The sequence below is a fragment of the Athene cunicularia genome, assembly GCF_003259725.1.
Source record: "Athene cunicularia isolate RWA chromosome 5 unlocalized genomic scaffold, athCun1 chr5_part2, whole genome shotgun sequence".
In the NCBI taxonomy this organism is placed as follows: domain Eukaryota; kingdom Metazoa; phylum Chordata; class Aves; order Strigiformes; family Strigidae; genus Athene; species Athene cunicularia.
Genome location: NW_020799102.1, coordinates 5,610,560 through 5,638,391, shown reverse-complemented (window position 1 = coordinate 5,638,391; position 27,832 = coordinate 5,610,560). Strand labels below are relative to the sequence as shown.

General features: G+C 40.2%; 1 protein-coding gene across 5 annotated transcripts in view; it reads left to right on the top strand.

Annotated features, from left to right (window-relative positions):
• Positions 1–27,832, top strand: part of PTPN5 (protein tyrosine phosphatase, non-receptor type 5) — an 84,147-nt gene that overhangs the window by 29,371 nt on the left and 26,944 nt on the right. For 3 of the 5 annotated variants that reach the window (XM_026850495.1, XM_026850497.1, XM_026850494.1), the window contains 4 exons: positions 16,368–16,549; positions 17,478–17,597; positions 19,429–19,512; positions 24,753–24,991. In XM_026850495.1, the coding sequence (XP_026706296.1) occupies positions 16,368–16,549; positions 17,478–17,597; positions 19,429–19,512; positions 24,753–24,991 (625 nt within the window). The remainder of the gene's footprint in view (positions 1–16,367; positions 16,550–17,477; positions 17,598–19,428; positions 19,513–24,752; positions 24,992–27,832) is intronic. The other 2 variants (XM_026850499.1, XM_026850496.1) reach the window with 1 other exon arrangement.

The window sequence follows — 27,832 nt, the reverse complement described above, 5'->3', positions numbered from 1 at the left end:
TGGGAAATGAAAATCACAGAAAAGTTTAACTAGATTTTTTTTTCCTGCTTCAGAGTTTATAGCAAGGTATTCCAGAGGAGAGGGAGAGAAGACTCTCTACCCTAACTCAGAAGTTACTTAATCCCCAAGAGGAAGGAAGTTTTCAGTGTACTGCACTTCTTGCATATGCTGCCTTGTTTGATTTGAGCTACTGCCAGATGCTGTTTTTAGTCTCTGCTCAGTCCTTCTGCCAGGCTTTCACACTCCTCCTCCTCCTGTGGGTTTCTCTGTGGCCTTGTATTTATCTTCCTTCTTTCACCTCTTCTCATCAGATATTCTCATTTCCATTATTCTCAAACTCACATCTTTTGTCACTTTTGTCATCTTTATTTTCTCCTTTCTCTGTTTGTTGCTGTTACTCCATTGTCTAGCTTAACTTTCATCTTTCATGTTACCTGAGGAGAGTGGTTTTTGTAGGACCTGGTTTAATGTCACAGAACAGCATTTTAGAGGTCGTAAATACTAAAGGACCTGTTTCAGGGATCCAAAACAGTGAATTGGGCACATAGCTACAAGCCACATTTATGCATGCCTCATGGTCACTGTTTGGGTTGGTGGATGGATGGATGGATGGATGGATGGATGGATGGATGGATGGATGGATTAATGGACAAACTAATCATATAACTACATGCTGAAATAAGCTGAAAATCAGCCTGGTAAAAATGGTTGTAATTTTTGAGAACAGAACCTTTCTGACATGTGTGTGCCTGCAACAGTATTAAAAATGTTATTTTAGCTGAAGCAAACCACTCTTTGGAAGTCTAATGTCTGTTGTCACAGTATCTCAAACCTCTACTGCTTTTGTAAATCATGCTTTCTAGACCTCTGCCTTACTAGTTTGCAGATTGAGGTTTCATGCTTGCCTTATGCCTTTTGGTGACATCTCTGTCACCATGGAAAAATGCAAGAAACCTCAATGAGAAAAGTATTTCAATAAGGATAGCATTAAGAAGAGAGTGGGAGGGGAATACCATCCCCAAGAATTACAGGTTTTAATGCTGGAATGTTTTCTTCATTGTATTGCAGTTCTCTCTCAGAAAAGAAGTCTTGGGAACCTGAGGCTTGCTTTATCTTTGTGCATCTTCTTATCTCTTTCCACCTACTCATGATCTCTGATATTTGTTAATCTGGATCTGCTCTGCATGTTCACAAGGAAAGGTTCTTAAAGAGGAGGGACTGTAAGGACTGAGAACTTAGAAAAGCTGATGGAGAGCAGGTGTTGAGTCATGCTCAACTGTCTGAAAGCAGTGAGGAGCAGTCTCCCAACCCTGCTGCCTGAGAAGAGTTGTCAAAGCAGAGGTGATAGTAGCATGGTCTCACCTGGCTGTTAGATTTCCAGCTGCAGTGTGTTGTGTTGCACTAGGAAATCTGGTTGCATGCAACCTGGGAGTTCCGCATGGCCCTTTGACCACAAAATGCGCCTTCTAATTGAGATCTGGCTATGTTGTGAAAAAAATGTCAGACTCAAGCATGTTACTGAAGGAAAGAACGGGAAGGGGATTCTGTCTTGCTGAACCTTCCTTAGGAGATTCAGAGTGGAACTGAGGAGCTTAAACTCTCGGATTTAGTAGAGAAAGGTGAGATTCTGGCACTTGTGAGAAGAGCTTTTGGGAGAACAAGAGGAGTAGAGTAAATATTGATGCGTTTTGACTTTTTTGGGGTGCATTTTAGCTGTGTCTGTCAAGCTTCCTTTAAAAATACCCAGCCAGCTATGACATAACTGGATATTTTTCATTATTGCTTCCCGGCATAAGGAACTGGCATTTTTGATTTCACAAACTAATCTAGCATCTTGTTAGATTCAGCCACTTGCTCAGGGAAATGGAAACCCAGTAGATTGAGTTTGTTCTCATGTGCTTTGCCATCATAGCTGTCATCTAACCTTTACATAGTCTATTATCTTCAGGTTTTGTGTTGCGCTGTATACTATATAATTCATCCCTGAAATTGCGCCCACCACTACGATATGTGCTAACACTGGGTTGTTAGACTGTTCTCACCATGGGATCTGAATGCCTCTTCACTGTAGTCTATTTGGCTTCTTGCGTGCTGCACCCCATGCTGTGGTAGCAAGCTGCCTGGATATTACTATATTGTGGTTCTTTGCACCAACCAAAGAGCATGAATGCTTATCAGGTGTCCTTAATAACATGAATCTGGCATTGCTTTATTTTCAACTCAGCCTTTTAGCTGAAAGAATGTGTCATTTAAAAGAAAAAAAGCAATTTCACCTGAAAGTAAATGGCCAAATGGAATTTTATTTAGTCCCAACAATGGAGGCCATTTGCTGTTGATGATTGCCATCATGGCACACTTTAAGTGAGAACAAACATCCTACCCCCCTCCAATACACACAGGCCTTTTTTCTTAACAGATTTATTCATTAAGCATATGTTCAAAGACTACAGCTATTACGACTTTTAAATAGAACCATTTTTTCATTGCTTTTCATAGATAGAATGCCACAGTGTTATGAAAAACCCATTAACGTTCCAGATTTAATTAACTAACATATTCTATTAAAGCGCCTTTCTGCTCCAGCAGTTGTTTGACAATAGGCAGATAAATATTGTATGTTGGAGACTGACCTTCAGATGACAGTCCAAAGTTGCTGCTTTGCAAAGTCTTTAGCAGTTTGAATGCCTTTGTCTTCCCTACATGTATGTTAAAAAGATCTCTTCTGAGCCCAGAAGTAGGAGAGGAGGTGGTTAGGCTGCAAGGCTTGGCCCCAACTTCTTGCATAGGCAACATTCCTGCTGAAATAGGTAAAAGTTTCATCTGACCAATTTTTCAGGCTTTCAGGAAGAGGGATAGCACTCCTGAAAGACTCTAAATGCCTCCCATTTTGTATGCCTTCTGTGGGAGACAAAGATAAATACAGAAAGCTTTTTCAGAATAGGTCATTTTTCTTTCTGTCATGTTCATGCAGGGGCTCTCAAAATGGCCCCTTTTAGCACCCTGTGTGCTCACTGATACTGGCAGGTTCTGAATATATTTTGCCAGGACATTGAAGAGCCCGTGCTATTTTCCATAGAGGAAGATGCTTGTGCAACAGCTCTTAGGTGAAGCTTCCTTTGTTCTTGAGGTTTTTCTGCATGCTACTAAAGTACTATTTCTATTGGGTGCATGTATGGGTTCAGTGATGCTATGTCTTTTCAGTTGGTAAGACCATTTCAAGATCTGTAGAGATGAAAAGATGGACTATAATGTTGTAATTATCCCGCAAAAGTAGGACTTGATATTTCCTTGATTCATCTTTTGTGGCTCTGCTCAGCATATCTGAAATAGATCACAGTGCTTTTTCCTGGGCGGTGCATAAAACGTAGCTCGCCCTTGTCCGTTCTGCTTGTGATCTTCCAGCATAATTAATGCTATTTTCAGGAGAAAGGACCAAGAGAGTGTGTTGCACATAATTGTCACTAGGAGTTGAGGGGTGGAAGGAAAAAAATCTTCTAGTAGAATCTGTCTCAGGTGGAGGAAGACAGAGATGATGTGGGTTTGAAAGCATTGTATTGGTCCTTAGAAGGTAAGAATGAGATTTACAGGATTACTCAGTGCAGGTTTAATTTCTTCATATTGAAATCAAGTGTTTACCTCAGTGTGGGAAGAGGCTTGGTATGAGGCGTTTGGCATCTCCTGTTAATGCAGATGAAGTGTTCTGGATAGCATAGCAGCAATATAGCTGTGTGGATGAAATCTTGCTTCCCATTGACATGTACTGTCACCCACACTTCATAAGAACAAGCTATGGGAGGCGACTGACTATCTGTTATTTCAAAATACATTCTGTATACAGCAGTGTTTCAACATGGAGACAGAACAGTGGGGCGATTGGGAGGCACCATGTTTGGTGCCTTTGTGGTGACCTGAGTTATAAATGTTATGAAATCAGGAGCTCTTGAAAAGGAAGAAATGCTTTAATCAAGGCCTGAGAAAACAACATTTTCGAATAGCCCCATTTTGTGTTGCATAGATGAGGTGGTAAAATAACTTGCTGTTTTTTCATCTTCAGAATAGGAGATACTGTGAGACCTTTTATACCTGTAGCAATGGGAGGTTGTCAGTGTACCTCCTTGGCAGCCATGCCTCCCACAAATGCAGCATACCCACCACCTGCTTCCATGTAACATCAGATCATGGTCTCAGTTTAAGATATCAAAGAGCATTTCTGCACTGTTTACTGGAGTACAGAACAAAAATCCCTAGGCTAGCTGATACCAAGCTGGCCCTGGATCTAGAAGTGCTGTGCTGATGCAGGTTCCAAAATGGGTCTCCACAGAATTTTTGCTTGCCACCTTGCAGACCTGCTGATCAATGTCAGCTCTTGCTAAGGTAACTCAGCATGAGGCTGTGTGGCGTGAGGTACAGTCACCCCAGACGAAATAGAGCCTTGGGATGCATGCATCTGTGAGAGGTTTGTTTCTGTGGATTGTTTTGTAGAGTGAAGCTCCTGACTACAGGCAAGTGGTGCAAAATCCTCCCAGAATAATTGCAAAGCTCATCATCAGCGTGTGCTTTTTTTGTCTCACCTTCTCTGACATAGATCTGTAACAACTTGTGCATGTCTGCTTATCTATCTAGACAAAACATTGCTCTGTGCATGTTCCCTCACTGGGAAGAGGATGAGAAGACAAGCTGTTGTATTTTTTTAGTTCGCTACTTAAGGCTGTGTATCCATGTTGATAAGCAGAGCATAGGAACCCCTATAGATGAGACACAAGTAAACAAAGTGGACTGTTACCTCTTTCTATGTGTGCTATTCACTTTTCCTGTTGCTATGTGGTTAGCTAGGGAGAAGGAGAGATTAATGAGACCGTTATACATATCCTGGTTTTAATAACCTAAGCATGCCCCTGACATGAAGGCACTGCAGTTACAGACGTAACAGAGCACTGAACTGGAAGCAGTGATATTTAATTGTTCAGGCTTTCTATTTGGGCCCATAACAGAGTAGCCCTGGTGGAAATAACACTCTAGTACAGAGGTAAAATTGAGTGTGGACATCCTGTTTTGCTATGTCCACACCCTTACCTATACAAGTGCTTTTTACAGTATCTGAATGATACCGTTGCTTTCTGAGGAAGCCAGGCAGTGCAAGCATAGCTTTTTTAAATGCATGAAAGAAAGTGAAATGCTGATACTTGGGGTAGTACCCTTGAGACATGTATCAGGTTTGTGGCTGAAGATGATTGTTGAGACCAGTCTTGATATAATTTACTTTGCTCAGGAAAGACAATGTCTTTGAAATAAATGTTGAATGTGATAGTGGCTTTCCTAAATGTTTTTGCTGAAGGCTTCAGGGCATAAGATTTTTAGTCACTCAGTAAAGCTGGTTATCCCCAAATGAATGTCATCAAAGTGTTCCCATTTGAACCTGGCCGGAAGCCAGCATATCACGCATCTGCTTCAAGGTGCAAACCCTCTCATTCACCAGGCAGATTTAATACCTACAGGACACCAGGCTAGTGAGTCACTGAAGAGAAATCGGAAATACACATTGGTATTAGCATTAGAACTGTGGAAGTTATTAATTTAAGAGAAGAAATACGCTGTTTTCAAGCAATATAAGTGTGCTAACACCAATTCAGATAATAGTAGTATGAATAGTAAATACTTTCAGCAGTGCGTGAAACCAGAATGTGCTTGTTTAATTGTCAGATTCACTCTTGTATCACAGAGACTGTTTGACTGGTTTTAAATTATTGCTGTTATTTTTTGATTATGCATTCAGACACATTTAAGTATGACCTGTAGTTAAAGGCACAAAAATTATAATTTGGGTTTGGGAGGGGAGAGTTGGTTATCCTGTTTCAGAATGAGATGTACAGGGTTGAATTCTCTATCTGCATCGTTGTTGTGCTGTTGACAGTTCTCCCTGGCTATGTTGTCTGTGCAAAGCTGATTCATGAGCAGTCAAAGCCATAGTTTTTTAACTGTGGAATTACAGAGCTGCTTTGTGGGTTTCCATTTTCAGTGTTAAAGGCAGTTTGCAGGCTTGAGAATAATTTGGGACAACCAACTCCACTGAAAATCAACTTGTTTACAAAAGCTGAAGGCGCCTCCAAAATTATCACCAGGCACTTGAGAACTTTTCACTGAAGAAAACAGCATAACAAAGAAATATATTCTTAATTAAAAAAAAAAAAAAAAAGAGGAAAAAAATTGCGTCTGATTGTTAAGCGGTAATCAGATGGACCTTCTATAAGGGGTCTAATAGGAAAGGAGAGAAGAGCCTTATGCAGAAAACAAAAGAAGCTTTGAACAGAGCCCTGATTGAAAGATGGCAAATGCTAATTATGTGTGGGTGTGATAGAAGTTAATATTCACAGTCTCTGCCTGCCGAGGGTCTGCATTCACTTAAGAGCTGTAATTTGACACCATATTTAATATTTTAATTGTTTTGAAGCAAACACTGCTCTAGGGGCCCTAGCTGCCATAAGAAATAGCATATCCTTTAATTTGACACGTTTTACAGGAGAAAAGGAAAAAGGGAAAAACACATCTTGTGTTTAAGACCTGTAAGCATTAGTAGAGCCATTAAGAAAAACCTCGTGTGTTTGATTTAGTAGCGGGAGTACGACTTATATGTGGACAAAGGCATAACTAATCTTGCATTGGAAATTAAGAGGAACTCCCCCATTATTAGTAGAGACATAGCAGTTTATAACAAGTGTTGGAGGAGAATCAGACCCCAGCAGATGGGACAGTAGCTCTCATATACTTCCTACATGGTTGCTTTATCTGACAGTCCCTTAGTGCTTCTGATGGCTCCTGGTGGTTCATCTTTGCTGAACCTGGAGGCCTGTCTTTCTAGAGCAGAGAGTCTGATGATTTTCTTTTTCTTCTCGCTCCCATTAAGTGAGGCTTACACCTGATTTAGAGTAGTGTCAGCTGAGAACTCTGTTTCATATGAATTATTATGGACTAGAGATTTGGTGAGATGATCAAATAAGTTACTTTCTCTGACACTAGATGAGCTAGGTATATTAAGCAGCCGGTAGCACTGTGTAGGACTCCAGGTCTGGGAGGAGTGCTGTCTTGAGCATCTGGTTTCTTCCAGGAACAAGAGTTTGATGGCAGCTCAAACGAAGTTTCCCAGTCTCACCCTTCAATGAAGCAGTCTCTGGTAACAGGCTGCATCCTGCCCTCTTCAGGGATGACTTCATAGACCAGAGTCCTGTCTTGTAAAATTGTGGTTTCCAAGTTCTTTTTGCTACTTGGAACAAAAAAAGCTACATGGATGCAGGGAAATTTGGGAGGGTTTTGAGTTTTGCTTTTCTTTTTCCCATTTTTTTCACTGCAGTTATATTTTTTCATTAACTATTTCTTGAGCAACACTCAAGGGAGTAGGGAGTGGAAGCTGATAGATGTCATTAAACTCTTCTGAGGCTGGGGTTTGTGTGCATTTCAGGCCTGTAGAGCACAAGCACGTTTTCAAGTGAACAAACTTGCACCAGAAAAATGACTGAGAAGCGAGGCTGACCATTACCTAAGAACAGACTCTCACAGGGAGAAACAGGCTTACTTTTTGAATTGCTAATTCTGCTTAATGAAACAAAATCCTTATTTAGTTCCTAACAAGCCCTTAGTTTTTCTACTGAATACTAACAGTAGCAGTAGATTTAAGAATTAGTCTGAAAATTAATCACAGTTGTCCTGGTTTAGTCTAAAAGTCAGTTCCAGAAGCACTTTTTCAGATCATTGATTTAATAAACTAGGAGGGTTACCAGCATTTTCTTTTTTCATGACCTATAAGCTGTACTGTCCAGAAATCTTAAGTAAAGAAAAAATTACTACCTTGATAATTTAATTAAATGTATGTTTCCTATGTTTCCATATGTACAGCCCAACCTAAAAACAATCTGGACCCTCTATAACCATAATAAACATGTATTCCACCACTGATAGCAGAGTCCCTTTTCTACATAAGAATTTAATGGGTAGTAGGACGTGTCAGCTCCTGTTATGCTTGGGTTTTATGGAAACTGCAAGAATTTTCTCTTCGTCTGCTTGAACAATGAAAGTTGGGGCTGGTGAACTTTTCCACTGCAGCAATTCAGCTGAAGATGCCCTTAAGAACTGGAATCTATCCAGATGGCACTGGCACTTAACATTGTGGCACTTCTTTGTGGCAGCCAGTCAGTTGCTACGCAGTACCTGTTGGACTGTTGAAAAAAAAAAAAAAATCACAGCAGCTTGAAAGTTCTTCTAAATGACTGAAAAGAGGGAAAACGTCAAGGCCTAATCTGAAGCCTGAAATTTGCAGAACATACCAGCAAGCACATAACATCAGTGACTGATTGGGAGTCAGATGAGGTTTGCAACTTGTTCCCTGGCCAGTCCACTCTTGTTGAAGAAGAAAGGGAGGCAGTTTGTCTTGCAATGTGGTATTTCTTTTCTCCATTCCTCTCTAGCAGCTTGCAGGCTTGCTTTTATATGCGACCCTGCAGTATCATAATAATGGTCCTGGGTGAACATGAACATTTTTTCTGTCTTCACCTCTTTTTCTCTCCTCCCACCCATCCCAGATGAAGTGGCAGGTGGACTGAGTGGGAGCAGTGTGAAAATGAATGCAGAGAAAATGTGTGACTCAGCAGTTCAGCGGGGAGCTGCTGAGTGGAAAGGCAACTATTCTCCTCGCACGCTCTGGCATTGGGTTCCTGTTCCCTCAGAGATGAGAATAGGCCATTTATGGATGGAGCTGTGCAGCCCACCAGCAGGGAGAAGGGGCTGCATATTCTTTTCAGCAGAATTTACTTGAGAGCAAAGTTTCTTCTCCAAGTTCATTAAAAATGTTGCCAGGAAAAGGGGAGAAACATTGGACCAGAAATATGTAGACCTCATTTTGCTGTCTTGCTTGCCCACAGATTTTCTGCGTGACTTTCCATCTTCTTTTCTTTCTTTTTCTCTTGATGCGTCTTTCCATTTTGGAAATCAGAGTTTGGCTTAAGCAGCAGCCAAACTCTACCAGCTGAGCTTGAAAAGTGCAAGACTCCAGTGCCTTTTGTGGCTAGTAGATGGTACACATTTCCCTCTGCACTGTTGTTTCAAGAACTCTGCACCGAGAAGGCTTGACTTTCTCAAAATGAGGCTGCTGGCTTGAAGTGTGCTAACTGCCACTCATGGACAAGTGAGTGCAAAGAAAAATTGATTATATTTGTGGGTTGTCCTGTCAAACAAGTGTAAATTAACCTTTTTCTCACTCAGTATTAGGGAGGTGTCTTTCTGAACAGTTTTGTAATGATGATAAAAGTTGTGGTATTTTATTATCAGTTTCTGTGTTTTTCTTTCAAAAGGGACTGAAGCAGATTTTTTTTTTTTCTATAGACTAAGTAACAGCAGGTAGACATTTTATATCAGTGGTTGTACTACTAAAAGCTGTTTTAAAGCTGTAGTGTGCATCATTCTTGCAGAATTTTCCAGACTCCTGTTCCAGACTTCTATCTCTCAGATGAACTTTTTACCTTTCAGCTGATGTAGATATGCAAAAAAAGCCAACATACAACCCCCGTTCCCTCCCCCACAATGAAATGCATGGGGTGGTGTTTTCTTCAGTCTGCAGAGAGCCTGAAACAGTATCATTGAGAGCTCTTTTGCTGCCGAATTCCTCTTGATGGGCATATCAATCCAGGAATCAGGGTGAATTACATACCAATATTCTTGGCTACGTTGCAGCGCGATCATTTTAGCAAAAACATTGCAAATACAAGCCATGAATGTTACACATTTCAGTTTTTCTCCACACAGCTATGAATGCCTGTAGCTTGGCCCATCTAATTATTATGATCCGGAGTAGATATACTTAGTGCAAACTGAAAGCATTAGAAATCATAAACTGAATTTCATCTCAGAATAATTAACATAGGAGACTGACAACCAGGTTGCTCGTACGTAGACTGAGTCTTGGTGAAGAGTTTTCCATTTCTTTGTGTTGTGTCAGAGATGGTAGTTAAAGTTGCTTGGACCTCTTACTTGCATTAATGGTATGTCAGGCTTATTTCTTCTTTAAGCTCTGGTACACTTAAAGGAGAATGAAATCTGCAGTTACAGTTTGCAGTCCTACAAAGGGCCACTGGATGAATCTAACAGGTTTCCAGTTAGATCCCAAAGTAATTTTAGAATTGCTTTGGTGCCTTGCGGTGTTTAGTGATAAACCTAGTGGGATATGTTGATCTGTCTGGATTGTTGCTAGTGTTTGAATTAAGCTGTCTGGTATCTTCTGAAGTAGCTCTCTGTGTGGTTTTGCAGTACAAATGTAAGATCTTCCAACAACAAGTTCTTGGCAGCTAAAACTTCAACTTTTTCCAGAGTGGAATTAGAAGTATTGAGACAATTACGTTGTTGTAAATCCCTTCTATCTCCAGTAGGTAGCTGTAGGGTGCATTTGGGAATGTTTTTCTTTGCAACTCTTAATCTGGATACTTGTAAGGACTAGATGCTCTCCTCCTAGTCAGTTTTATTCATCCACTTAAAAAAGGTAAATGTATCAAACTGTTGGTGAACAGAGTGGGTCAGGGATCGAGTAGAAGTAGTCAGTATCATGTCATGACTGGGAAGGTAAAAAAAAATGGATAATGCAGGAGCCAGAGAAAGACATGCATTCTGAGGATTACTGCAAATGTTGGAAATAACATTTCCAACTTTCAACACAGCTCATTAGATCTTGGGTGTAATTTTAACATAATTTGTCAGGTGAGTTAGAAGTGCAGAGAGCATCAAGAAAAACCAGGATTTCATAGGTGGCAAGTTGTATCCATCTGTAAACAGTAATGATGCAGCTTCTGTCATTATACTTAACTCTTTAATATCTGAGATTGGCTGGTTATAAAGTTCAGTAAAAGTTTCTGCGTTGCAGAATAGTGACCCACTGGTTGGTTTCCTGTGGAGAGAGGACTGTAAGTATAGAAGAGTTGTGTTTGCCAGGCAAGTATGAAAGGTCCCCTTCCTCTTACCTGCTTCCTCCCATGCCACTGCAGTACAAAAGAAAAATTGACTTTTGGTTCAAAAGCTAATTATTCTGTTACCATCCTTCTAATACTGCAGTGGCAAGCAAAAAAGATAATGTGTCTTCTTAGCCAATACCTTTCTCCTAAAGCTCCATTCTTTGATTAGATGAGCTGTCTTTCTACCCTCCAGCACAAGCTATGTCTCATGTGCACTCTGAGGCAGCTCATTCAGCTTTGATGTGTTTTGCCAGTGTCTGGACTTGCCTGCAATCTGTATGTCTTGCAACCTGCAAATTTAACAAGTGCTTGACCAGATACATGAAGTACAATGCCAGGGCTGTGTCCTGCATATGCAGTTTATGTGCATGTGAAAATAAGTTATTGATTTGCAGACCCATATCAGTAGTGTACATTCATCTACTGTTCTCTAATCAATAGCAGGTCTCCCTAGTAGTTAGCTGGAAATTGGGAGACAGTGATTTCGGTAGGCAGTTGTATTTTAATGTCTGAAGATGTAGAGGGTATATGTGGATTTAGGACTCTGGTGTTGGTAATCTTGAAGGATGTGATGGACAGCTGGCATGTTCACACTCTGCAATGCTTCTACAGTGTGTTCCCTTTCTATAAAGTAAATTCTTGCCATGCACAGCCATCATGAAGATACAGGGTCAGAGGGATATGGATCTCTACACATGTAAACCAAACATGGGACAGTGGAGCTGAGCTGCTGTGGTGTGATGACTGCTGTAGCCTGAGAGTTGGCAGAACAAGTAAGGCCCAGTTTTACCTCCCTGTCTTGTGTGTCTGGCAGGTCATTCCACAGAGCTTGGGGACTCCACCACGAATGAAGAAGCAGTGACCATTAACAACATTTTTATTTCCCAGTGAAAAGGCAGTAACATCCAATCCCCCAGAAGCGTAATTCCCACAACCACAGTGTGATGGATGTAACTAAAAGTCAAATAACTGTATGAGCACTATATTTTAATTGCTGGGATACATTTTATTTCTATTATAAAAATCGTTTTGGTAAGGAACATGTCTTTTTTCATCTCAAAAATACATTGTTAAATTAAGTGTGCCAATGGAGCTGTGTCAGTTAACACCCATGTGCAAGAGGACAGAAGTTTCTTTTAAAGTGATAACTTCATTAGGAAATAACAGCCAGGATATGTGGTCCTGGGGGCTTGTTTTAGTTTAGTTTTGGTTTTGTTTGAAGGCTCTAAGTATGAATCAGTTGAGTTACAGAGCTGCTGATGCCTCTCCCACAGCAGCATTTGATTGGATCATGGCATGTTTGTTATTGCAAGGCACTGTTGACTTGTTGTTACTATAGTGCCTTTCAGTGTTTTGGTTAAGTCTTGTACTATAAGCACATGGATTTTTCAGAGAGTATATAGGTATTGTTTCATTCTTCTACCTTTTATTATCCACATACGAAATCAGAAAAAGAAAGAGATGGAGGCACAGGGGTTTTAAAATGGCATTGTCTGAGTTATAGAAGCCAGCTGTTACCTTGTGAGTGGACAGAGATGTTTCCCTGTATAGACTATTCTGTAGCAAAGTGTTGTGCCATTTATTTTTGGCAGCTTGTACTGGTGGCTACATTTAAGGAAAAAAAACAGGATGAGTGGATCACTGGCTTGATCCAGAAAGTTCCTTTCCCTGAACAGCAAAGATGAGGTAAAGTTTATGGTACTGTTTCAAAATTTCAAGTTGCTTTAACAAGCCATATGGCTGTTGCAGATGTCAAAGACCTTTTAATTCTTATGCCAAAAGGTTTTATCTAGCGGGCATGGTCCTGTGTTAAAGCATTAGTAATAATGGAACTTGAATCCCAATTTCCATGATGCAGAAATTCAGGAGGATATAACATCCATGTTATATTTCACTGTCAGTCAAATTGCTAGCAGAGGAGTGGCTTAATTTACTCTTCCTGGGTGTAGTTATCCTTGTCAGCTGTCTCAAGACCTTCACATTGACCTTGACACAAGAAAACTTTACTGATGTCTCACTTATTACCTAATCTGTGCACTGAAAGAACCCAGGCCCTCTTAGGACAAATAATACAGGAAGATAGGGTTGCAAGATGAAGCGTGAATGGTAATTGAAGTATTGTTTAAAGCTGACATAGTTAAATCAATACAGAACCCTAGGTGGGCATCATTATGTAAAGTAATAATCTAATCTTTTGTGATTTGGAGTAGCAAATTTTTGAGTGGACTTTAATTAATCCAAGGCATTTCTTTGTATACCAAAGACATGAATCTTAATCTATACAACTATATCTGTGAATTCAGACAGTTCTTCATTATTTTAGTTCTTATCCCCACTATTTACTATATTAGTGAAAATGCCTGTTCATAACAGTACCAATTCAGCAGAGCTGGAATCCTGGGTTCCTGGGTCCATAGACCAGATCTCTACGTTATGCAGTGAAAATAATTGAAAGTAGAAGTAGTCTATTGTCCTTCATACAGGCCAGTCATAAGAAGGAGAATGCGACTCCTACAATTGTACAGCTGTTGCTAGACAACACTGAAATAGCAGGAATTGGGCTTCTGGGCTGTGGAGAGGCATAGATCCCCATGGTTACAGACACAGTGGTCCCCTAACTTTGACGTCTTTGTTCCAGAAGGCATGTGGTTAAGGGACCTTCACATCATCATACTGTAGTCAGGGTTCTGTTTCCAACCTAGACCTAGAAGTGACCTTGTAAAATCTCAGGCTGTACAGATATCAAACTAATTCTGTTTACCTGCTGCACAAAGGCAGGTGAATGAGCTTTTGGTCAGTTAAAATGAGTTCTGAAATATGAAATATTATGACTTATTAAAAAACAGTTGAAAGCTGAGCTTGAAATCTGCATTCCCTGGTTCATTGTTCTGGTTGTCTTTCTAAACATGTTCTAGTTCTGCTCTGTGTATATTTTGTCTTGAGCTTTGGGGAGGAGTATCCAAGAAATGAACTCACTAAAATTTGGAAAAACAGTAGGTTCATTAGCCATTCTTAGGGACAGAGACACATTATTTAATGCAGATACAGATAAAGGAAGAGTAGAACTTAAAACATGCTTAATGAGAACAGAAAGAGAGTTTAGGAACAAGCCATAATAGACTGTATGTAAATAGATTATTTTTTTTTTAAGGTTTGTATCTCAGCCACAGGTGCATGTGTTTTTTCATGGATGGCAAAAATAATTTCTGACATCAAGATTCTGTCCCTGCTAAATTTCAAATTCCTGTTCCAAATCACAGAGCATAAACATCCCACAAAAATAGCAGGAAAAAAATTGGCAATTATTAACAAGGGTTTTCCCCTCGATTCTTGTCCAAATCCAGTGAGACATAAAGCAATTTGGAAGCTTGAAAATTTTTCACTTTAACATTTAAGTTTTAGCACATCACAGGAAAGGAAAACAGAGGTCAGTATTGAAAGTACTTAGGCAGCCTTAACTGTGGCTGCTTAATGTGGCCACTGCATTGTGCTCCTGGAGAACTTTGAGTCCAGTTCTGTGGAGCATGGTATTAGAAGTCAGGTGTTAAGCATATGGTCAGTGTCCCTGGACACCAAGGACTGCATCTGGGCTCTCAGTGTTTCTTTGGGGGATTTTTCATGAGCTGTAGATTACCAGCTGGAGCCTGAAGGACAGAGAGATAGAGCTCCCATGACCTCTTGAGCTATATTCCAGAAATTGTTTGCTTTTCTTTGAAAAGTGCTGTTTTCAAGCAGTTGTCTTCTAGCATTAAAGAGATACAGGTGAAACTGAAGGAAGTTTTACCACTGTGAGAATACAGGTTGGTTTTGTTGAGACTTCTGACTGTACCTCTTTAGTTCTGTATTTTTCCATGTTTTATTGACCTGTACTGAGTCCTTCCTGGCAAATAGTTAATTTCAGTGTATACCTATGGTGTTACATACCTGTGTGTATGTCTGTCTAGATGCACATTCTCTACACTTCCTGAGAAATACCCGTGTAAAGATAATTAAAATAGCCACGTATAACTAAAACTCTGTTGAGACCACTACCCATCATAAACTGACTGGAGATACTTTGAAAATGAGAAACCAGTAACCTGAGCTCCTGAGAAGGTAACTGGTAGTACCTTGCAGGTGCTCCTCCTTACATCTCTGGGTCTCCCCAGTCATTACACATGACCCTTTTGTTGCTGAGTAGCTGTGGGAATGGAGAACCTTGTAGAGGAAGCCATCACTGTTTCCTAAAGACCTTGTTCTCTTGTGCAGGGATGGATGTCCTAAGGTCTTTTTCAGTGAGAGAAGAGTGGGAATAAACATCTCGTGTTCCTGTCCACTCACACAGTTTTGTATTTTTGAAATCAGAACAGGATATTTTAATAAAACTTTGCTGTACCGGTGGCCAAACCCTCAGCTGATACATGGATCCTGTGTTTCACTTGCATAATTAGAGCTGTGGCTAGTTTATGGATGCATATCTGACTTAGAGTTGCTATTGTGAGACATTTCGAGAAATGTCTGATGAGAGGAACGTTTTGTAGAAACCTGACCTCAGCAAACCATGGAAGGGCCAGCGATGTGGCACAGGTGGCTGGCTTAGGCTTAAGGCTACTGTGTTGTACATAGGGCAGCCTTGGGGCTTTCCTCATGCAGAAAGAAGTTATTCAACAGTACTTACATCAAATGGGTCTGATCTTTTCCTCCTTTTAGCTTGTAAATTAATTTATATCTACACAGACTGTGTTCAGAATAGTGTTACTGAGGGATTAGCCACTCCAGTGCATATTTCCATTGAATAGAATAGCATTACAACATTATTAAATAGCTCTCGAGTATGAATTTATCCAAGAAGTAGGTTATTAGAATAAAGTCTGTTTTATTAGTGCCTTTAGGACACTCAGCCAAAACCCAGAGCCCTTGAGCGCTTTTCAGACGCATAACTTGAAACAGCCTCTACCTCAGAAATTTATAATCAAATTAGACAAAGCAGATAAATAAGGGGAAATAGAGAAATTGAGGCATGGGAGGGACAAAATGGGTTCTCTGCCACCATGTAGCTGGGAAGTGTGGAGCTAGGAAATAGCACAGATGGTTTCTTTTAAGAAGTAGAAACGGAAAGGTGCAGCGATGTAAATGAGAATTTATTAACAACAAAGCCCAGAATCTGCACCTCCGGAAAGAAAGGGAAAATAATTTATCCGCCCACACTCACTTTTTTCTGACGAAGGCAGGTGAATACAGCTGCACTAATAGAGTGTGACGCTCAGAATCCTGAGCCGCGCTTACTGATGCAGAACTGAGAGGTAACCATCGTCTCTAGGAAAACAATAGCCCTTGCAGCCTCTGCGGGGGCTGCAGGGTTACATACTATTCATTCCCTGCACATGTCATTCTCATGTGGAGGTCTTTCCAATCCAGCTGTTATGGAGTCAATGGATGAAGCCGAAACGCAACAAGGACAGCTGAACAGGAAGGAGCAGTCCCTGAAAACCTCCCAGAAAACGGCACTGCGTGGTTGGGCTGACCAGTGGAATGGATTAATGCCTGGAGGCAACATGTATCTGTTTGTCCTCTCACAGATACTGGTAAGGCATCTTGTCATCACTTTGAAATGCTGGGACCCTTCTTTTAACTTTGTTGGTTTGGCTTGGGTGGTGCCCTCCTCATTCATTGTAGATGTAGGGATGGACATAGCTGCAGTCCTCTCGTTTCTGCAGGCACCTCTCCCAGCCTTGCTTTGCAAACAAACAGCCTTTTGCTGTCTCTGACTCCCATCCCATTCCCTGCCCCTCTGCAAAAGCCTTCCTTGCCAAATGACCCATCTCCCAACAAGTCTGTTTTCTGTAACTGATGCGTGTGGGGGTTAATAACCATCTCGTTAAGAAGTGGACTGGGAGGTGTATCCTCTGAAGTTGCAGTGTGCCCTTCGTGATTGGGGATGAGGATATACCTCTCTGTGAGGGTGTTAAATAGAGCATTGTTGCTATTGCAGTTCTATGTTAATTGTGGTGCGTGCAGCAACCTTAAGTGGTTTAGATGAAATGTTTCAACATGTGTATGTTTGTATCTGTTTGTAGGGATGCCTGTGTGAATGTGTCTATTGGTGAGAGCTTTGCATAGTATGAGATAGGCCTTAATAGTCTTTTAATGACATACGGAGTTCATTGAATTACCAGTTTTGAGCTAAACATAATAATGCTGAAAGTTCAGAAGTTGGAAGAATCTGTTGCCTTTTTGATGTACAGGCTACCGTGGGCAGTTCTTTTGCTAGTGTAGAGCAGAGTAAGCTTTCTTAGTGATATGCATCCAGTTAATGGTAGCTGAGCATTTAGCCTTCAGTCTTTTTATTCTTGTCAAGCTACAGCCTAGAAAATACCTGACTTCTTAAAGCAAAAATGATGATCAACATGAAATCAATGAGAACTAAATTAGTTAATTATGCAGTCTTGAAATGAAAATGAATGTTTGTATAATGAGAGATGCTTATTATGTATTTTCTGATTGATTGCACAGCTTCTCTGCATGATGCTGTGGTACAGCACTTATGGGACCATCCCAGCATCTCAGAATACCTTTGACCTGCTGTCTTACTTGCTTACCCCATTTAAACGGTTTTTGTCAGATCAAGGGGAGGTAAGTCCCTGTACTCCTCTCTATATAGTTGATATCAGTCGCCTTGGGTGGTGCTTCTAATATCCCTTCTGATTAAAAATATAATATACATGTACTTCATCTAATACAGTGACTGCTGCCATTGTGTGTGTGTCCTGAAACAGTGAAAAGAATTTTCTGAAAGAAGATCCAGATTTTATTTTCAGGGTACAGGGATGAATTTTTGGCTATGATGTTAGATCAGCACAGCAGATTTTTCATAATGTGCAAATGATTGCAAATTAAACAAAGCAATAAGAAATCAGCCCACTAAGGTTTAGCCCACTGTAAAGGGAGAGCTGGAACTTAATTTATTAGGATGGATAGAAGCTTAAATTATGGAAGAATGGATCAACCCACATAAAGGGTGCGAATCACAAGATACTCAGTCACAAAAGTCTATTTTTGTTGAGTGTTTAGAGGATATCTATGTGCAGTAAAAGTATTTCAGGTGTACTGGGTTTACAGATTCAATTATATCTACAAAGCTACCCCAGTAAAATTGCTTTGCTTCTCACCATGACGTAATGACACACATACCGGTATGATTCATCTGATAAATTACTGGGGTAATTATACCCAGTGCAGATTTCTGTAGTGTGGACAGAACCTTAATTAAATGTTGAGCAGTTACTTTCAAAAATGAGGTGAAATATATTTGCTATCAGAATGCTTAGATTAATTGTATGTAATCTTTGTAGCATAGGCTATGCAGTACAAAAAGGAAATGTGACTCAGTGCCTCTTGTGACTGAAGTACAGTGGAGACTGTTTTCTGTGTTTTCATAGCAATCTTTGAGCTGCATGTCACCTGCTCTTTTGTTATTTGAAAGAAGCACCTTTTCATTGACCTTTCTCCATTGGATTTATTATGCACAATCAGAACTCTTCAATAGAGTATTGCCTGTGTCTTATTTGCAGTGGGTCAGTCGTTAACAAATTGTTCCTTACAGAAAATCCCTGATTTATAGTATTTTGACTTAGTGTTCTGTGTGGAGGAAACCAATTCCTAGAATGCACCACAAGAACACCCCAACTATGGCTCTGTGCAGATGTTCATGCATATATTTGGGGACTGTTTATAATAGCACTATTTACTGTGCAAATTTAGACTTGAAAACGGTAAAGGCAAAGAAATCTTCTGATGTGAAAATAAGCAAATGAAAGTTCTTAACTTTGAATTTCTCTTGAGCTGTACTAATGGGTCAGAAACAAAATAAAATTCTGTGCCCACTGAAGTCCATTAGAATTGAATTTTGCACCTACTACTGAGAATAGGCTGAACTCTAAACTACTTAACCATGACTAAGACATTGGAGTAAATTTCACTGCCAGTGTGTGAATGAACCTGATGGTATTTCACAGAACGTGTAGAAAGCATAGAAAAGTCCTCTGTCACTGGGTTTTATGTAAGGACCCCCACACGTGGGAACAGTACTAAACTTTTGTCGAAGCCCTTTGCCACAGTAAAAAATTACACTGGTCCAGGCTGCAAAATTGAATTGTGGATCCAGATCTAAATTTTAGCAATGCAAGAGGGTAGGGAGCTGATTTCCTGTGTGCCTTCACAGTGAAATCTGGTTTTTAGACCTTCTGAAATGCTGGGGCTTAAAGAGGGTTTCAGTTTCAGTCTTCTCTGAAACCTGGCATTTTTTCTTGGTGGTGGTGGCTTTTCCACAGACTAGAGTATGGTATGACTAAATCTGCATGGGAAATCCAAGAATGAATACACAGTTTGCCAAGAACATGCATGCAGATGCTATACTGTGCCCCTAAATACTTTATGAATCATTGTCAATTCTCTTGTTTCACAGGACCTGACTAGAATTGGGAGCATTGTGGTATCATACATCCTGCTGTCTTTAGCTTCTCTAGGACTGTTATTTGTAGGATCTCTGGTAAGTTATGATACTGTGCAAATCATATTCATGCCTTTTTTCAGTGAGGTTTTATAAGATGTCCAATTTGCCCAAAGTTGTTGATGTTATGGCTAAGTTGATTGTAAAGCAGCATCCTTGGGGCTATTTCTATATAATTATCTTCTGCTTTCTGTAGAGGAGTCACGACTACACTTGCCCTTATTCAATTTCTTGATGAACTGGGGATTACACTGATGGTTCTTATTCTTAGAATCCACAGATGGGCAAACTGTTTTCACGTAAATAGAAGGGATATGGTTCAGTAATGGGACCATCTAATATTGCTGCCTTATGAATTGCCTGCAGAACACCCATTGACTTAAGTGGCAGAAGATGCTGTTCCAGAGCACCAGTGTACTTGTGAACATAATGCCCTTGTAGATGTAGGCCAAGGCCTCAGCTGCAGAACAAGATTAGAGGCATGACTACAATTAATCTAGTTAGCTGTCAGCTCTTTGGGAGCAGAGGCAGTGTATTGTGTTTCTCCATTGATTGTGTAACTGGCACAAAGTTGTGTGGTAGATGGGAAGGCTATGGAGAATTTTTTCTTTTTAGGGAGCTCTAATTGAACATGGCTTTCCATGCCCCTGTATACTGTTCTGTCAGAATGGGAATGCAGTTGCTGAACGTGCAAGTGGAACATCATCTCCTGTCCTTACAGCAGTGCACCATCAGGTAGCTCAGGAAGATGAAGCTGTTCTGCATCCGTGCCGTTTGAGTGATGCACAGTATAATGAAGTACATCATAGAATCACAGGACTGTTTGTGGGAAGGGACCTCTAGGGATTGCTAGTCTAACATCTGCTTGAAGCAGGGCTGTTGTCAACACTCGATAAGGTCAACCTTGCATTTTTCTACACAGGGTTGGAAAACCTCCAGGGAAGGAGGTGTATCATCTCTCTGGGTACCTGTGCCATGACTGCATGGCGCTTTTGGGGAAGAATTTTTTTCATAATGCCTGAAATTCCCAAAGCTTAATGTCTGAGCTGAATTTCTGTAGGCTGTGGCCACTGTCCTTTGTGGTATCAGCTGCCCCTACCAAGAAGAGTCTGGCTATGTCATCTCTGGAGCTGCCCTTCAGGTAGTTGGAGGTGGCTGTTAGATCACCACAGCCTCCCCTTTGCCAGGTTGAACAAGCCCAATTCCCTTCACCTTTTTCAGAGGTCATGTGCTCCAGACCCCTGACTTCCTATGTAACCTTCCACTGGGCCCACTCCAGTTTGTCCATATCTGTCTTAATCTGGAGGGCCTAAAATTGGACATAGTATTGAAAGTGCAGCTCCATCAGTGCCAAGGAGAAAGCAATACCTCCTTTGATTTGCTGGCCACACTCCCCAGCAGGAAGTTTGTTGTATTACATACCATGGTTAAGCTCACTCAGAGGCAGCACAGTGGCAAAATCTTCTGTTTAATGTGTTGGGTGAAGGTACTTCTTAAAACTACTCACAAGGCATAGTAATTAGTGTTAACGCCTCCATTACTGTGATCACTGATGTCGGCCTGGAAGTTAGCTGGATTTATGCTATTTTCTGCTTTTTTGATGAAACTGTTCCTTATCCAGATTAATTTTGTCCTCAAAAAATAAACTTCTGGTGATTTTGTAATTACAGACATTAAAGAACAAAATGAGACATCTGAGAGTTGTGATGAACTGTGTGAATTCCAGGTAATTTTGCAGCAAAACATTCTGAGCTGGAAATCAGAATAGTAGAGGTGTGCTTTTTTTTTTTTTTTTTTTTTTTTTTTTTTTTTTCCCCCCCCTGCATATCCAACCTATTTCTTGGTGGATGGAAATACTATATTGCTGACCTGTTCTTAGCACAGAAAGTAACTTTAAATAAAAGCTCTCTGTGCCCAAAAATTCTGGATTGAATAGCAGGGAAATCAGAATAGCAGGGGGTAATTAGCTGGAAATCTGAATAGCAGGTAGTGATTTTTCTGCATATCTAGCCTATTTCTTTGTGGATAGAAACATCGCTGACCCATTCTTAGCACAGAAAGTAACTTTAAATGAAAGCTCTCTGTGCACAAAAATTCTGATCTCAGTTTGAACTGCTTTGCATATGTAGTAACTCCTTGCAAGTGAACACTTATACCAGTGTAGATTAGAGCAGACTTGGCCCATTTTTAAGTGTTGCTTAAAACTTTTGTACAGAAAATGGTTACGATTTCCGTGTAGTCAAGCTTGTTCTGTTTTGTATTCCCGTGGTCTGTGCTAACAGTCTTATAGCTAAAGTGGAGGTACATATGTCACAGTGTGACAGTCTATTCTCTGGATAAGTTGCAGAGTATCAGAATATAAGAAATGTCCTATGAGTTCAGACCAGTGGTCCACCTTGCCCAGTATGTTCTCTCTAATAGTAACTTTAGGAAGGGAGAGGCTGTTCAGAGAGAGCTTCTAAGCCTTGTTCCTTCCTACCTACTGGTTACCTTACTCTGATATCTCAGCATGCTGCTTTGCAATTTGAAAGCATCTGCTTCTACCAGTATTTAGGGAATAAGGTATGCAATAATCATTAGCAGAACACTGAAAATGATGTAGTGATGGAGCTAAGCAGGGTTTCTAGAATCCCAGCCTGGTGGACAACAGATAGAAGGCTGTCTTCATGCAACTTCATTTTCCCTCTGTCTCAGCTGAGTGATATCTCTCTCTCTTTCTTTCTCCCAATGGGTTTTAAGTGATGTGCTGCCTAGAAGGGACCTTGAAGGGGTCTTTTACGTTGAGGAGTGCCTTTATGATGAAATCTTTCTTTCCCAAATGTACCCTTCTCTCTTTATAGATGGTCCTGATACATCAGTCCCACACTGATGTGTATACTAGGTGGCATACCAGTGAAAAGCAGTTTATGTGGTTTTTTATTCAGCAACTGTGGTAACTTAGAGTAATGCTTTAGTAGTTTCCTGGGGAAGGGAGAAAATGTGCTTGTTTATACAGGTACTTTGTTGCTTTAATGTAGAGCAGTAACTGTTGGGCCACATAACCAGGCTGAGAAATGGTGGTCAGGCAGATTCTCAGAAGTGATACTGAGAGAACAAAGGCCCTGTCTGATCTGTACACATGCTAAAGTCCAGCTCATTCCTGTATCAGGGAATCTGTCACTCTACACACAGAGCGAATTTTTCAGGAGAGCAGACCTCAGCTGACATTTGAAGTACTTTTCTGAGAACACTCAGGTACCAGAATGCATTGGGAGGTTAGCAATCACAGTGAAAATTAAGGGCTGGATAGAGTGCTTGAGGCTTATATTAGTGATGCTATCTGTCTTCTGTCTCATACGATGGTGTGTTAAGATCCAGGCAGCTGCAGAGAACCAGCATTGAGCTGTCTAGCCCTCCTAAATAGGTTTTCAGAGCTGTTCTTCTATTATTTAGTTTAATCCCATCACTTTTAAATATAACAATTTCTTCCAGTGTCTTAGGCAGCTCCTTATTTTCCACACACTTTCAACATAGAAGAAAGCTGCTTCATTTCTGTGGTGTACTTTTTGTTCCTTTGGATTTACACTGCTCTAAATCACCAGTAAAATCAGTCCTGTGTCATCATACCAGCTCTAGAATCTATAACATATAATTGGTACCTAGACCTGACATTGGCCCTCAGCACAAGTGTTGATTTTTAGTAACAACAGCATTCTCCAGTAGTACAGAGTTACTGAGTGGATGCTTAATGCTGTGAACTTCTCAGCTGTGTCTTGCAGTATGTGAAAGAACCATGGCTAGTACTGTAGGACTGCCAAGCTCTAGAAGTCATCCTGGGGAATGGAAATAGAATCAGATCTTCAAGCTTCTTGCTTGTCATCTGGCAGTCCAAGTATCTAGGACAGGCTTAGTTCAGACTTGGCCCAAAATGTGTGTAAAGTAGGTCTAGTAATCATGTTCTTATGTTTGCTTTTGTAATTTCAGTGTACTCTGATTAACTGAAAAAAAAAGACAATTTTGTTTGAAGATTGTGAGAGTCTAACATTTGCTAAAGCTGTCTGCGGACAGAAATTAAAACTTGCTTCGCTTCATTCTTCAGGCTCAGAGAAATGAGAGTAGTGAAGACACACAGGCACAAGAAAACTGTTGTTTAAAATCCTATGTTTAAAATCCTAAAGCTAATGTGCTTTAGTAGCCTAGGGAGATAAATTTGACCTTTTTTAATGGTACATTTTCTAAATTCAACTGTCCCTTTAAAAGCCACATAAGAAAAGGATGGAAGAGGCTCTACTTCAGAAAATACGACCTGTTCTTCTTAGTCTCAAAGGAATGTATGATGGTACAATATTGTTTGTGTAACATTTAGCCTGCATGATACTGCTCCAGGTTCAGTGCTAGAGGGATGAAGTTGCCAAGGTTGGTTGAAGCTGTAAGGTTCCGGATCCTGGAGTTCAGAGGCGGTCTTGAAATTTCTGAGACCTGTGTGGAGGATTAAGAGTCTACTGATAAAATCTCCAAATCTTGTCTGTCACAGCATCTGTGCAAACCAATACAATACAGTAATCTTGTAGATTTATGCTATTTCAAACCTTTCATTAATTTATATTATAAACTTTGATAGTACATTTATGTGCTATAGCTTCACAAGATTTATTATTTAATGTCTATACCATGTTTAAATTAGATAATTAGATTACAAAACAGTCTTTGCCACTGGCCAAAAACTAATATGAGCATTCTGGTCCTCAAACCAGGTACACTAAAATCAAGGCCTCTTTAAAAAATCATTGATTTATATATGAATTTGGGGTATGGTGCCAGATTATCAGAGATGTGCAGTTCAGGAAAATCATATTTACTTTTGTTAACCCAACTATATCTAAATTTTAGATGGAAAACCATTAAGTCAGAAGAGGTATGATTTGTACAGTAGTACAGGAGATTTCTATTTTGTAAACAAGCCTAGGAAGGGTAAGAAACTGAACAAAAGGACAGTGATATCACGTTGGCTTGCATATGATGGTCACAAGCACATTCCGCTTCCACTGTATCCCTGAGTTAAGCCTGGCCAGCTCTGTGGAAACCTCTGTGGCTGAAAGCAGGTTTGAATGGGTAGACGTGAATCCTTGTAACAGGCACCACAAAGCTACTCCTGCATGGAATATTCCTGTCCTCTTCAGTACTCTCCAATAATAGTACATTATAGTGAGCTGGGATGCTGCCCTAAAGACCCGTCCTCTAGGCTGTGTGGAAGGGCTGGCAACAAGCAGAAAGCTTTTTTACATGTTTGTTTCCTCCAGTTTTGGCATCTACTCAGAGCCCGTCCAGACCCCCCCTTTCCGCTACAAGAGGACAGACGCCAATCTGTGAGCCGTCAGCCTTCGTTCACGTACTCAGAGTGGACAGAGGATAAAAATGAGGATGACTTCCTAGATTTGGATCCTGTACCAGAGACTCCGGTCTTTGACTGCGTAATGGACATTAAAGCGGAGACAGATCCAGCTACTCTAACGGTTAAATCCGTGGGCTTGCAAGAAAGGTAGGGTAGATGTGACTAATAGGGCAAAGTCTGGTCCCAGGTTTCGTGGATTAGGAGTTCTGTGCCTGGTAGGAAGCTTTATTGCCTTCAGGAATGTCACTTTAAAATGTGTTTTTAAAGTCAAGCACCTGCTTTATTTCCTGTCTTCTTTTTAGTCCAGTCATAAATATAAACTTATTAGCCAAAAAAACATACCGTTTCTAGACAGCTGTCAGAGGGTGTTATTCATAAACCTATTTTCTTTCCTTTGAAATATCCCTTTGTATTTGATCACCCTCTTGCCATTCCCCAAGATGGCACCTGCATAGCATGTAATCCACTGCAGGCGGTGAGCTTTTACCTTTGAAAGAGATGGATCTTGATAATTTTTTTCTGTCACTCATGCTGGAGTCCTTTTTCCAACAGTAAACCATAGGACAAGTGGTAACCTGCAGTAATTGTCATATAAATTAGTCCAAAAGTAAATTAATTCCTTTTGAAATTAACCCAGTAATGAAATTTTGAGGTGAACTGGTGTTCACTGCTTGAACCATCAGGGCAGTGGAGGTTCTCAGAGAGATTGGCAGCTGGGAAAAGGCAGTTTTATGATAAAAGGAAGATCTTTCTCTGGTTTGTGTTCTTTCAGTTGTCTTAGTGAAATAGAACAAAGAACTTGATGATAGCAATCCTGTGAAGAAATTCTACAAAGGTGGTCATGTTATGAATAAGAATGAGGTTACTGAGGGGCCCAACGTAGTGAAGTATCGCCTTTCTTTATTTCTAGGTTTGCAAGCTTAATTGGAGTGGTAACCATAGTTAATTGTCATATCTAAAACTTAAAACAAAGGGCAGAACTTAGATTTTTAGAAATATGATGCTGAGTTTCTGAAGCTCCACATGACACAGTAAAAGGAAATGTTACAGAAGAGGCTTTTAATTTGCACTCTGTGAGCTTTGAATGTTTTTTGCCACTTTCTTCTTGGCTACAACATTTGTCCTAAAATGTCCTACAATTTATTGTTATATTCTACTTTAAATGTAAGATTGCAGTAATCTCTGGGGCTTGTCCCTGAACCTTCTGCTGTTGGTGAGTTCTGCTGTTGTTTTTCACCATGGACAAAATTGGGCTTTAAATACATCAGTTATTTGTGCTTTTCACTACCTCTAATTTTGTCCCATCTCTCTCATTTTAAAGATGCTGACATTTCTTAGGTGGCTGCTAGCCTGCAGGAAAGATATTCTCTGTTTCAAGAGAATTGGGGAGTATCAGTTGGGGAATATCAGTTGGTTCACATAATGAATTACAGTGAAAAAAGCTGTCAAAGAGGTACAGATGAGAAAAAGAAAGCAATTGCTTGAAGTTCTTGCAGTAGGTAGAACGTGTACACTCAAGCTGTAAAATAAACTTTAAGCATATGTGTGTGCTTGAGAAGCCATCATTTCAGGTTTGAGCTGTGCTCTGACAGATTTCATTTACACCAAGCATTGGTCTTCATTTGTTTGGTGATATGTTGAATTATTTACCTGTCCCTATTTTGCATCCATTCAGCTTCTCCATCTTACTTCCCTCTCATTCTTTAACCACCTACACCATTAGAAGGGTAGTCACTAGTTAAATTCAAACAGCGCTGAATGTTACTCTTAAGAAGAAACAATCTCATTTCCTCGTGCTGAATGTAGCCTCTTTAACGTTAAAAGAACCCAAAGCATTCATTATCAAATACAGCTGTTTCTGAGGAGGAGTGTAGTAGCTATTTAATACCACACAGGAGCATAGGGTCAGAATCTTTTGAAAGGTTTCACTAAAGATTCGGTGTCTACCACTAGTGGTCATGTTTCATCCAAAATCATTTCCCCATGACTGTGAATCATAGCAGGAGGCTGGCTGCACATTCTTTTGGAAAAACTCCTGAATCCAGAAAAGGGCTGCGATTCAAGTAACAACTTCTACTGTCTTCTCAGGGAGCTGGCCGTGCTGGCATGTTTACATGGTTTTTCAACAGCTCCTGCAAACACCTCCTAACTAGATTTTGCCAGTTGAGAGTCATCAAAAATAAGTTTACGGTGTGGATGCATAGAACATTACACCTAATCATCATCATATTATGTGATTCTATTACTATGTTAAAGATATTTAAATACAGATTCACTGATGGCATTTGAATCTTACTTTTGTCTGTGATCTGTGAGATTGACAGAAGCTCGGAAATGCTTTAAAACTGCATTCAATAAACAGTGCAGGCATTTTGACTTTTGTTGTGTGGCTGACTTACAGTAAAGCCACTGAAAATTCTACATTCAGCAACACCTGTGTTTTTAATGTAACTGTTAAAATGTTTAGACCTTCATTTTACCCTTCTCATGATGTACTGTTGTGGAAAGAAAGTTTTTCAGACAGAGAAATTATTCACTGTAATGGTTGGCTTCTCATGTCTTTATTAATGTTGAATTGGTGATGTTTATCCTAAGATCTTATCCCACTGATGCGGTCTGTGCTACCAATAAAGGATTATTCAGTAGGATCTAGCCTGATTAAAACTAAGACCATGATTTTCACCTATCATGTCTAAAGTGTCAGTCCATATTTAGGCATCCAAAATATATTGTGATTTACACAGGTATGAAAACTTTCCTGCAGTTGCCTGCTCAGCACCTTTGACAAGCAAATTGCTTCTGTTTAGGTGATGAAGTATACAGTTACCTCACAACAGCCAACACTTTGAAAGTGTTGGCCTTCATAATTCCATTGTACAAAGTCATCTTCTGGTCTTGTTGACACAGGAAGCATCACCCATTGTCACAGTTCGTGACCAAAATGTACACAGCAGAACCAGCTGTGTGTTTTCTGAAGTTGCTGTTTAT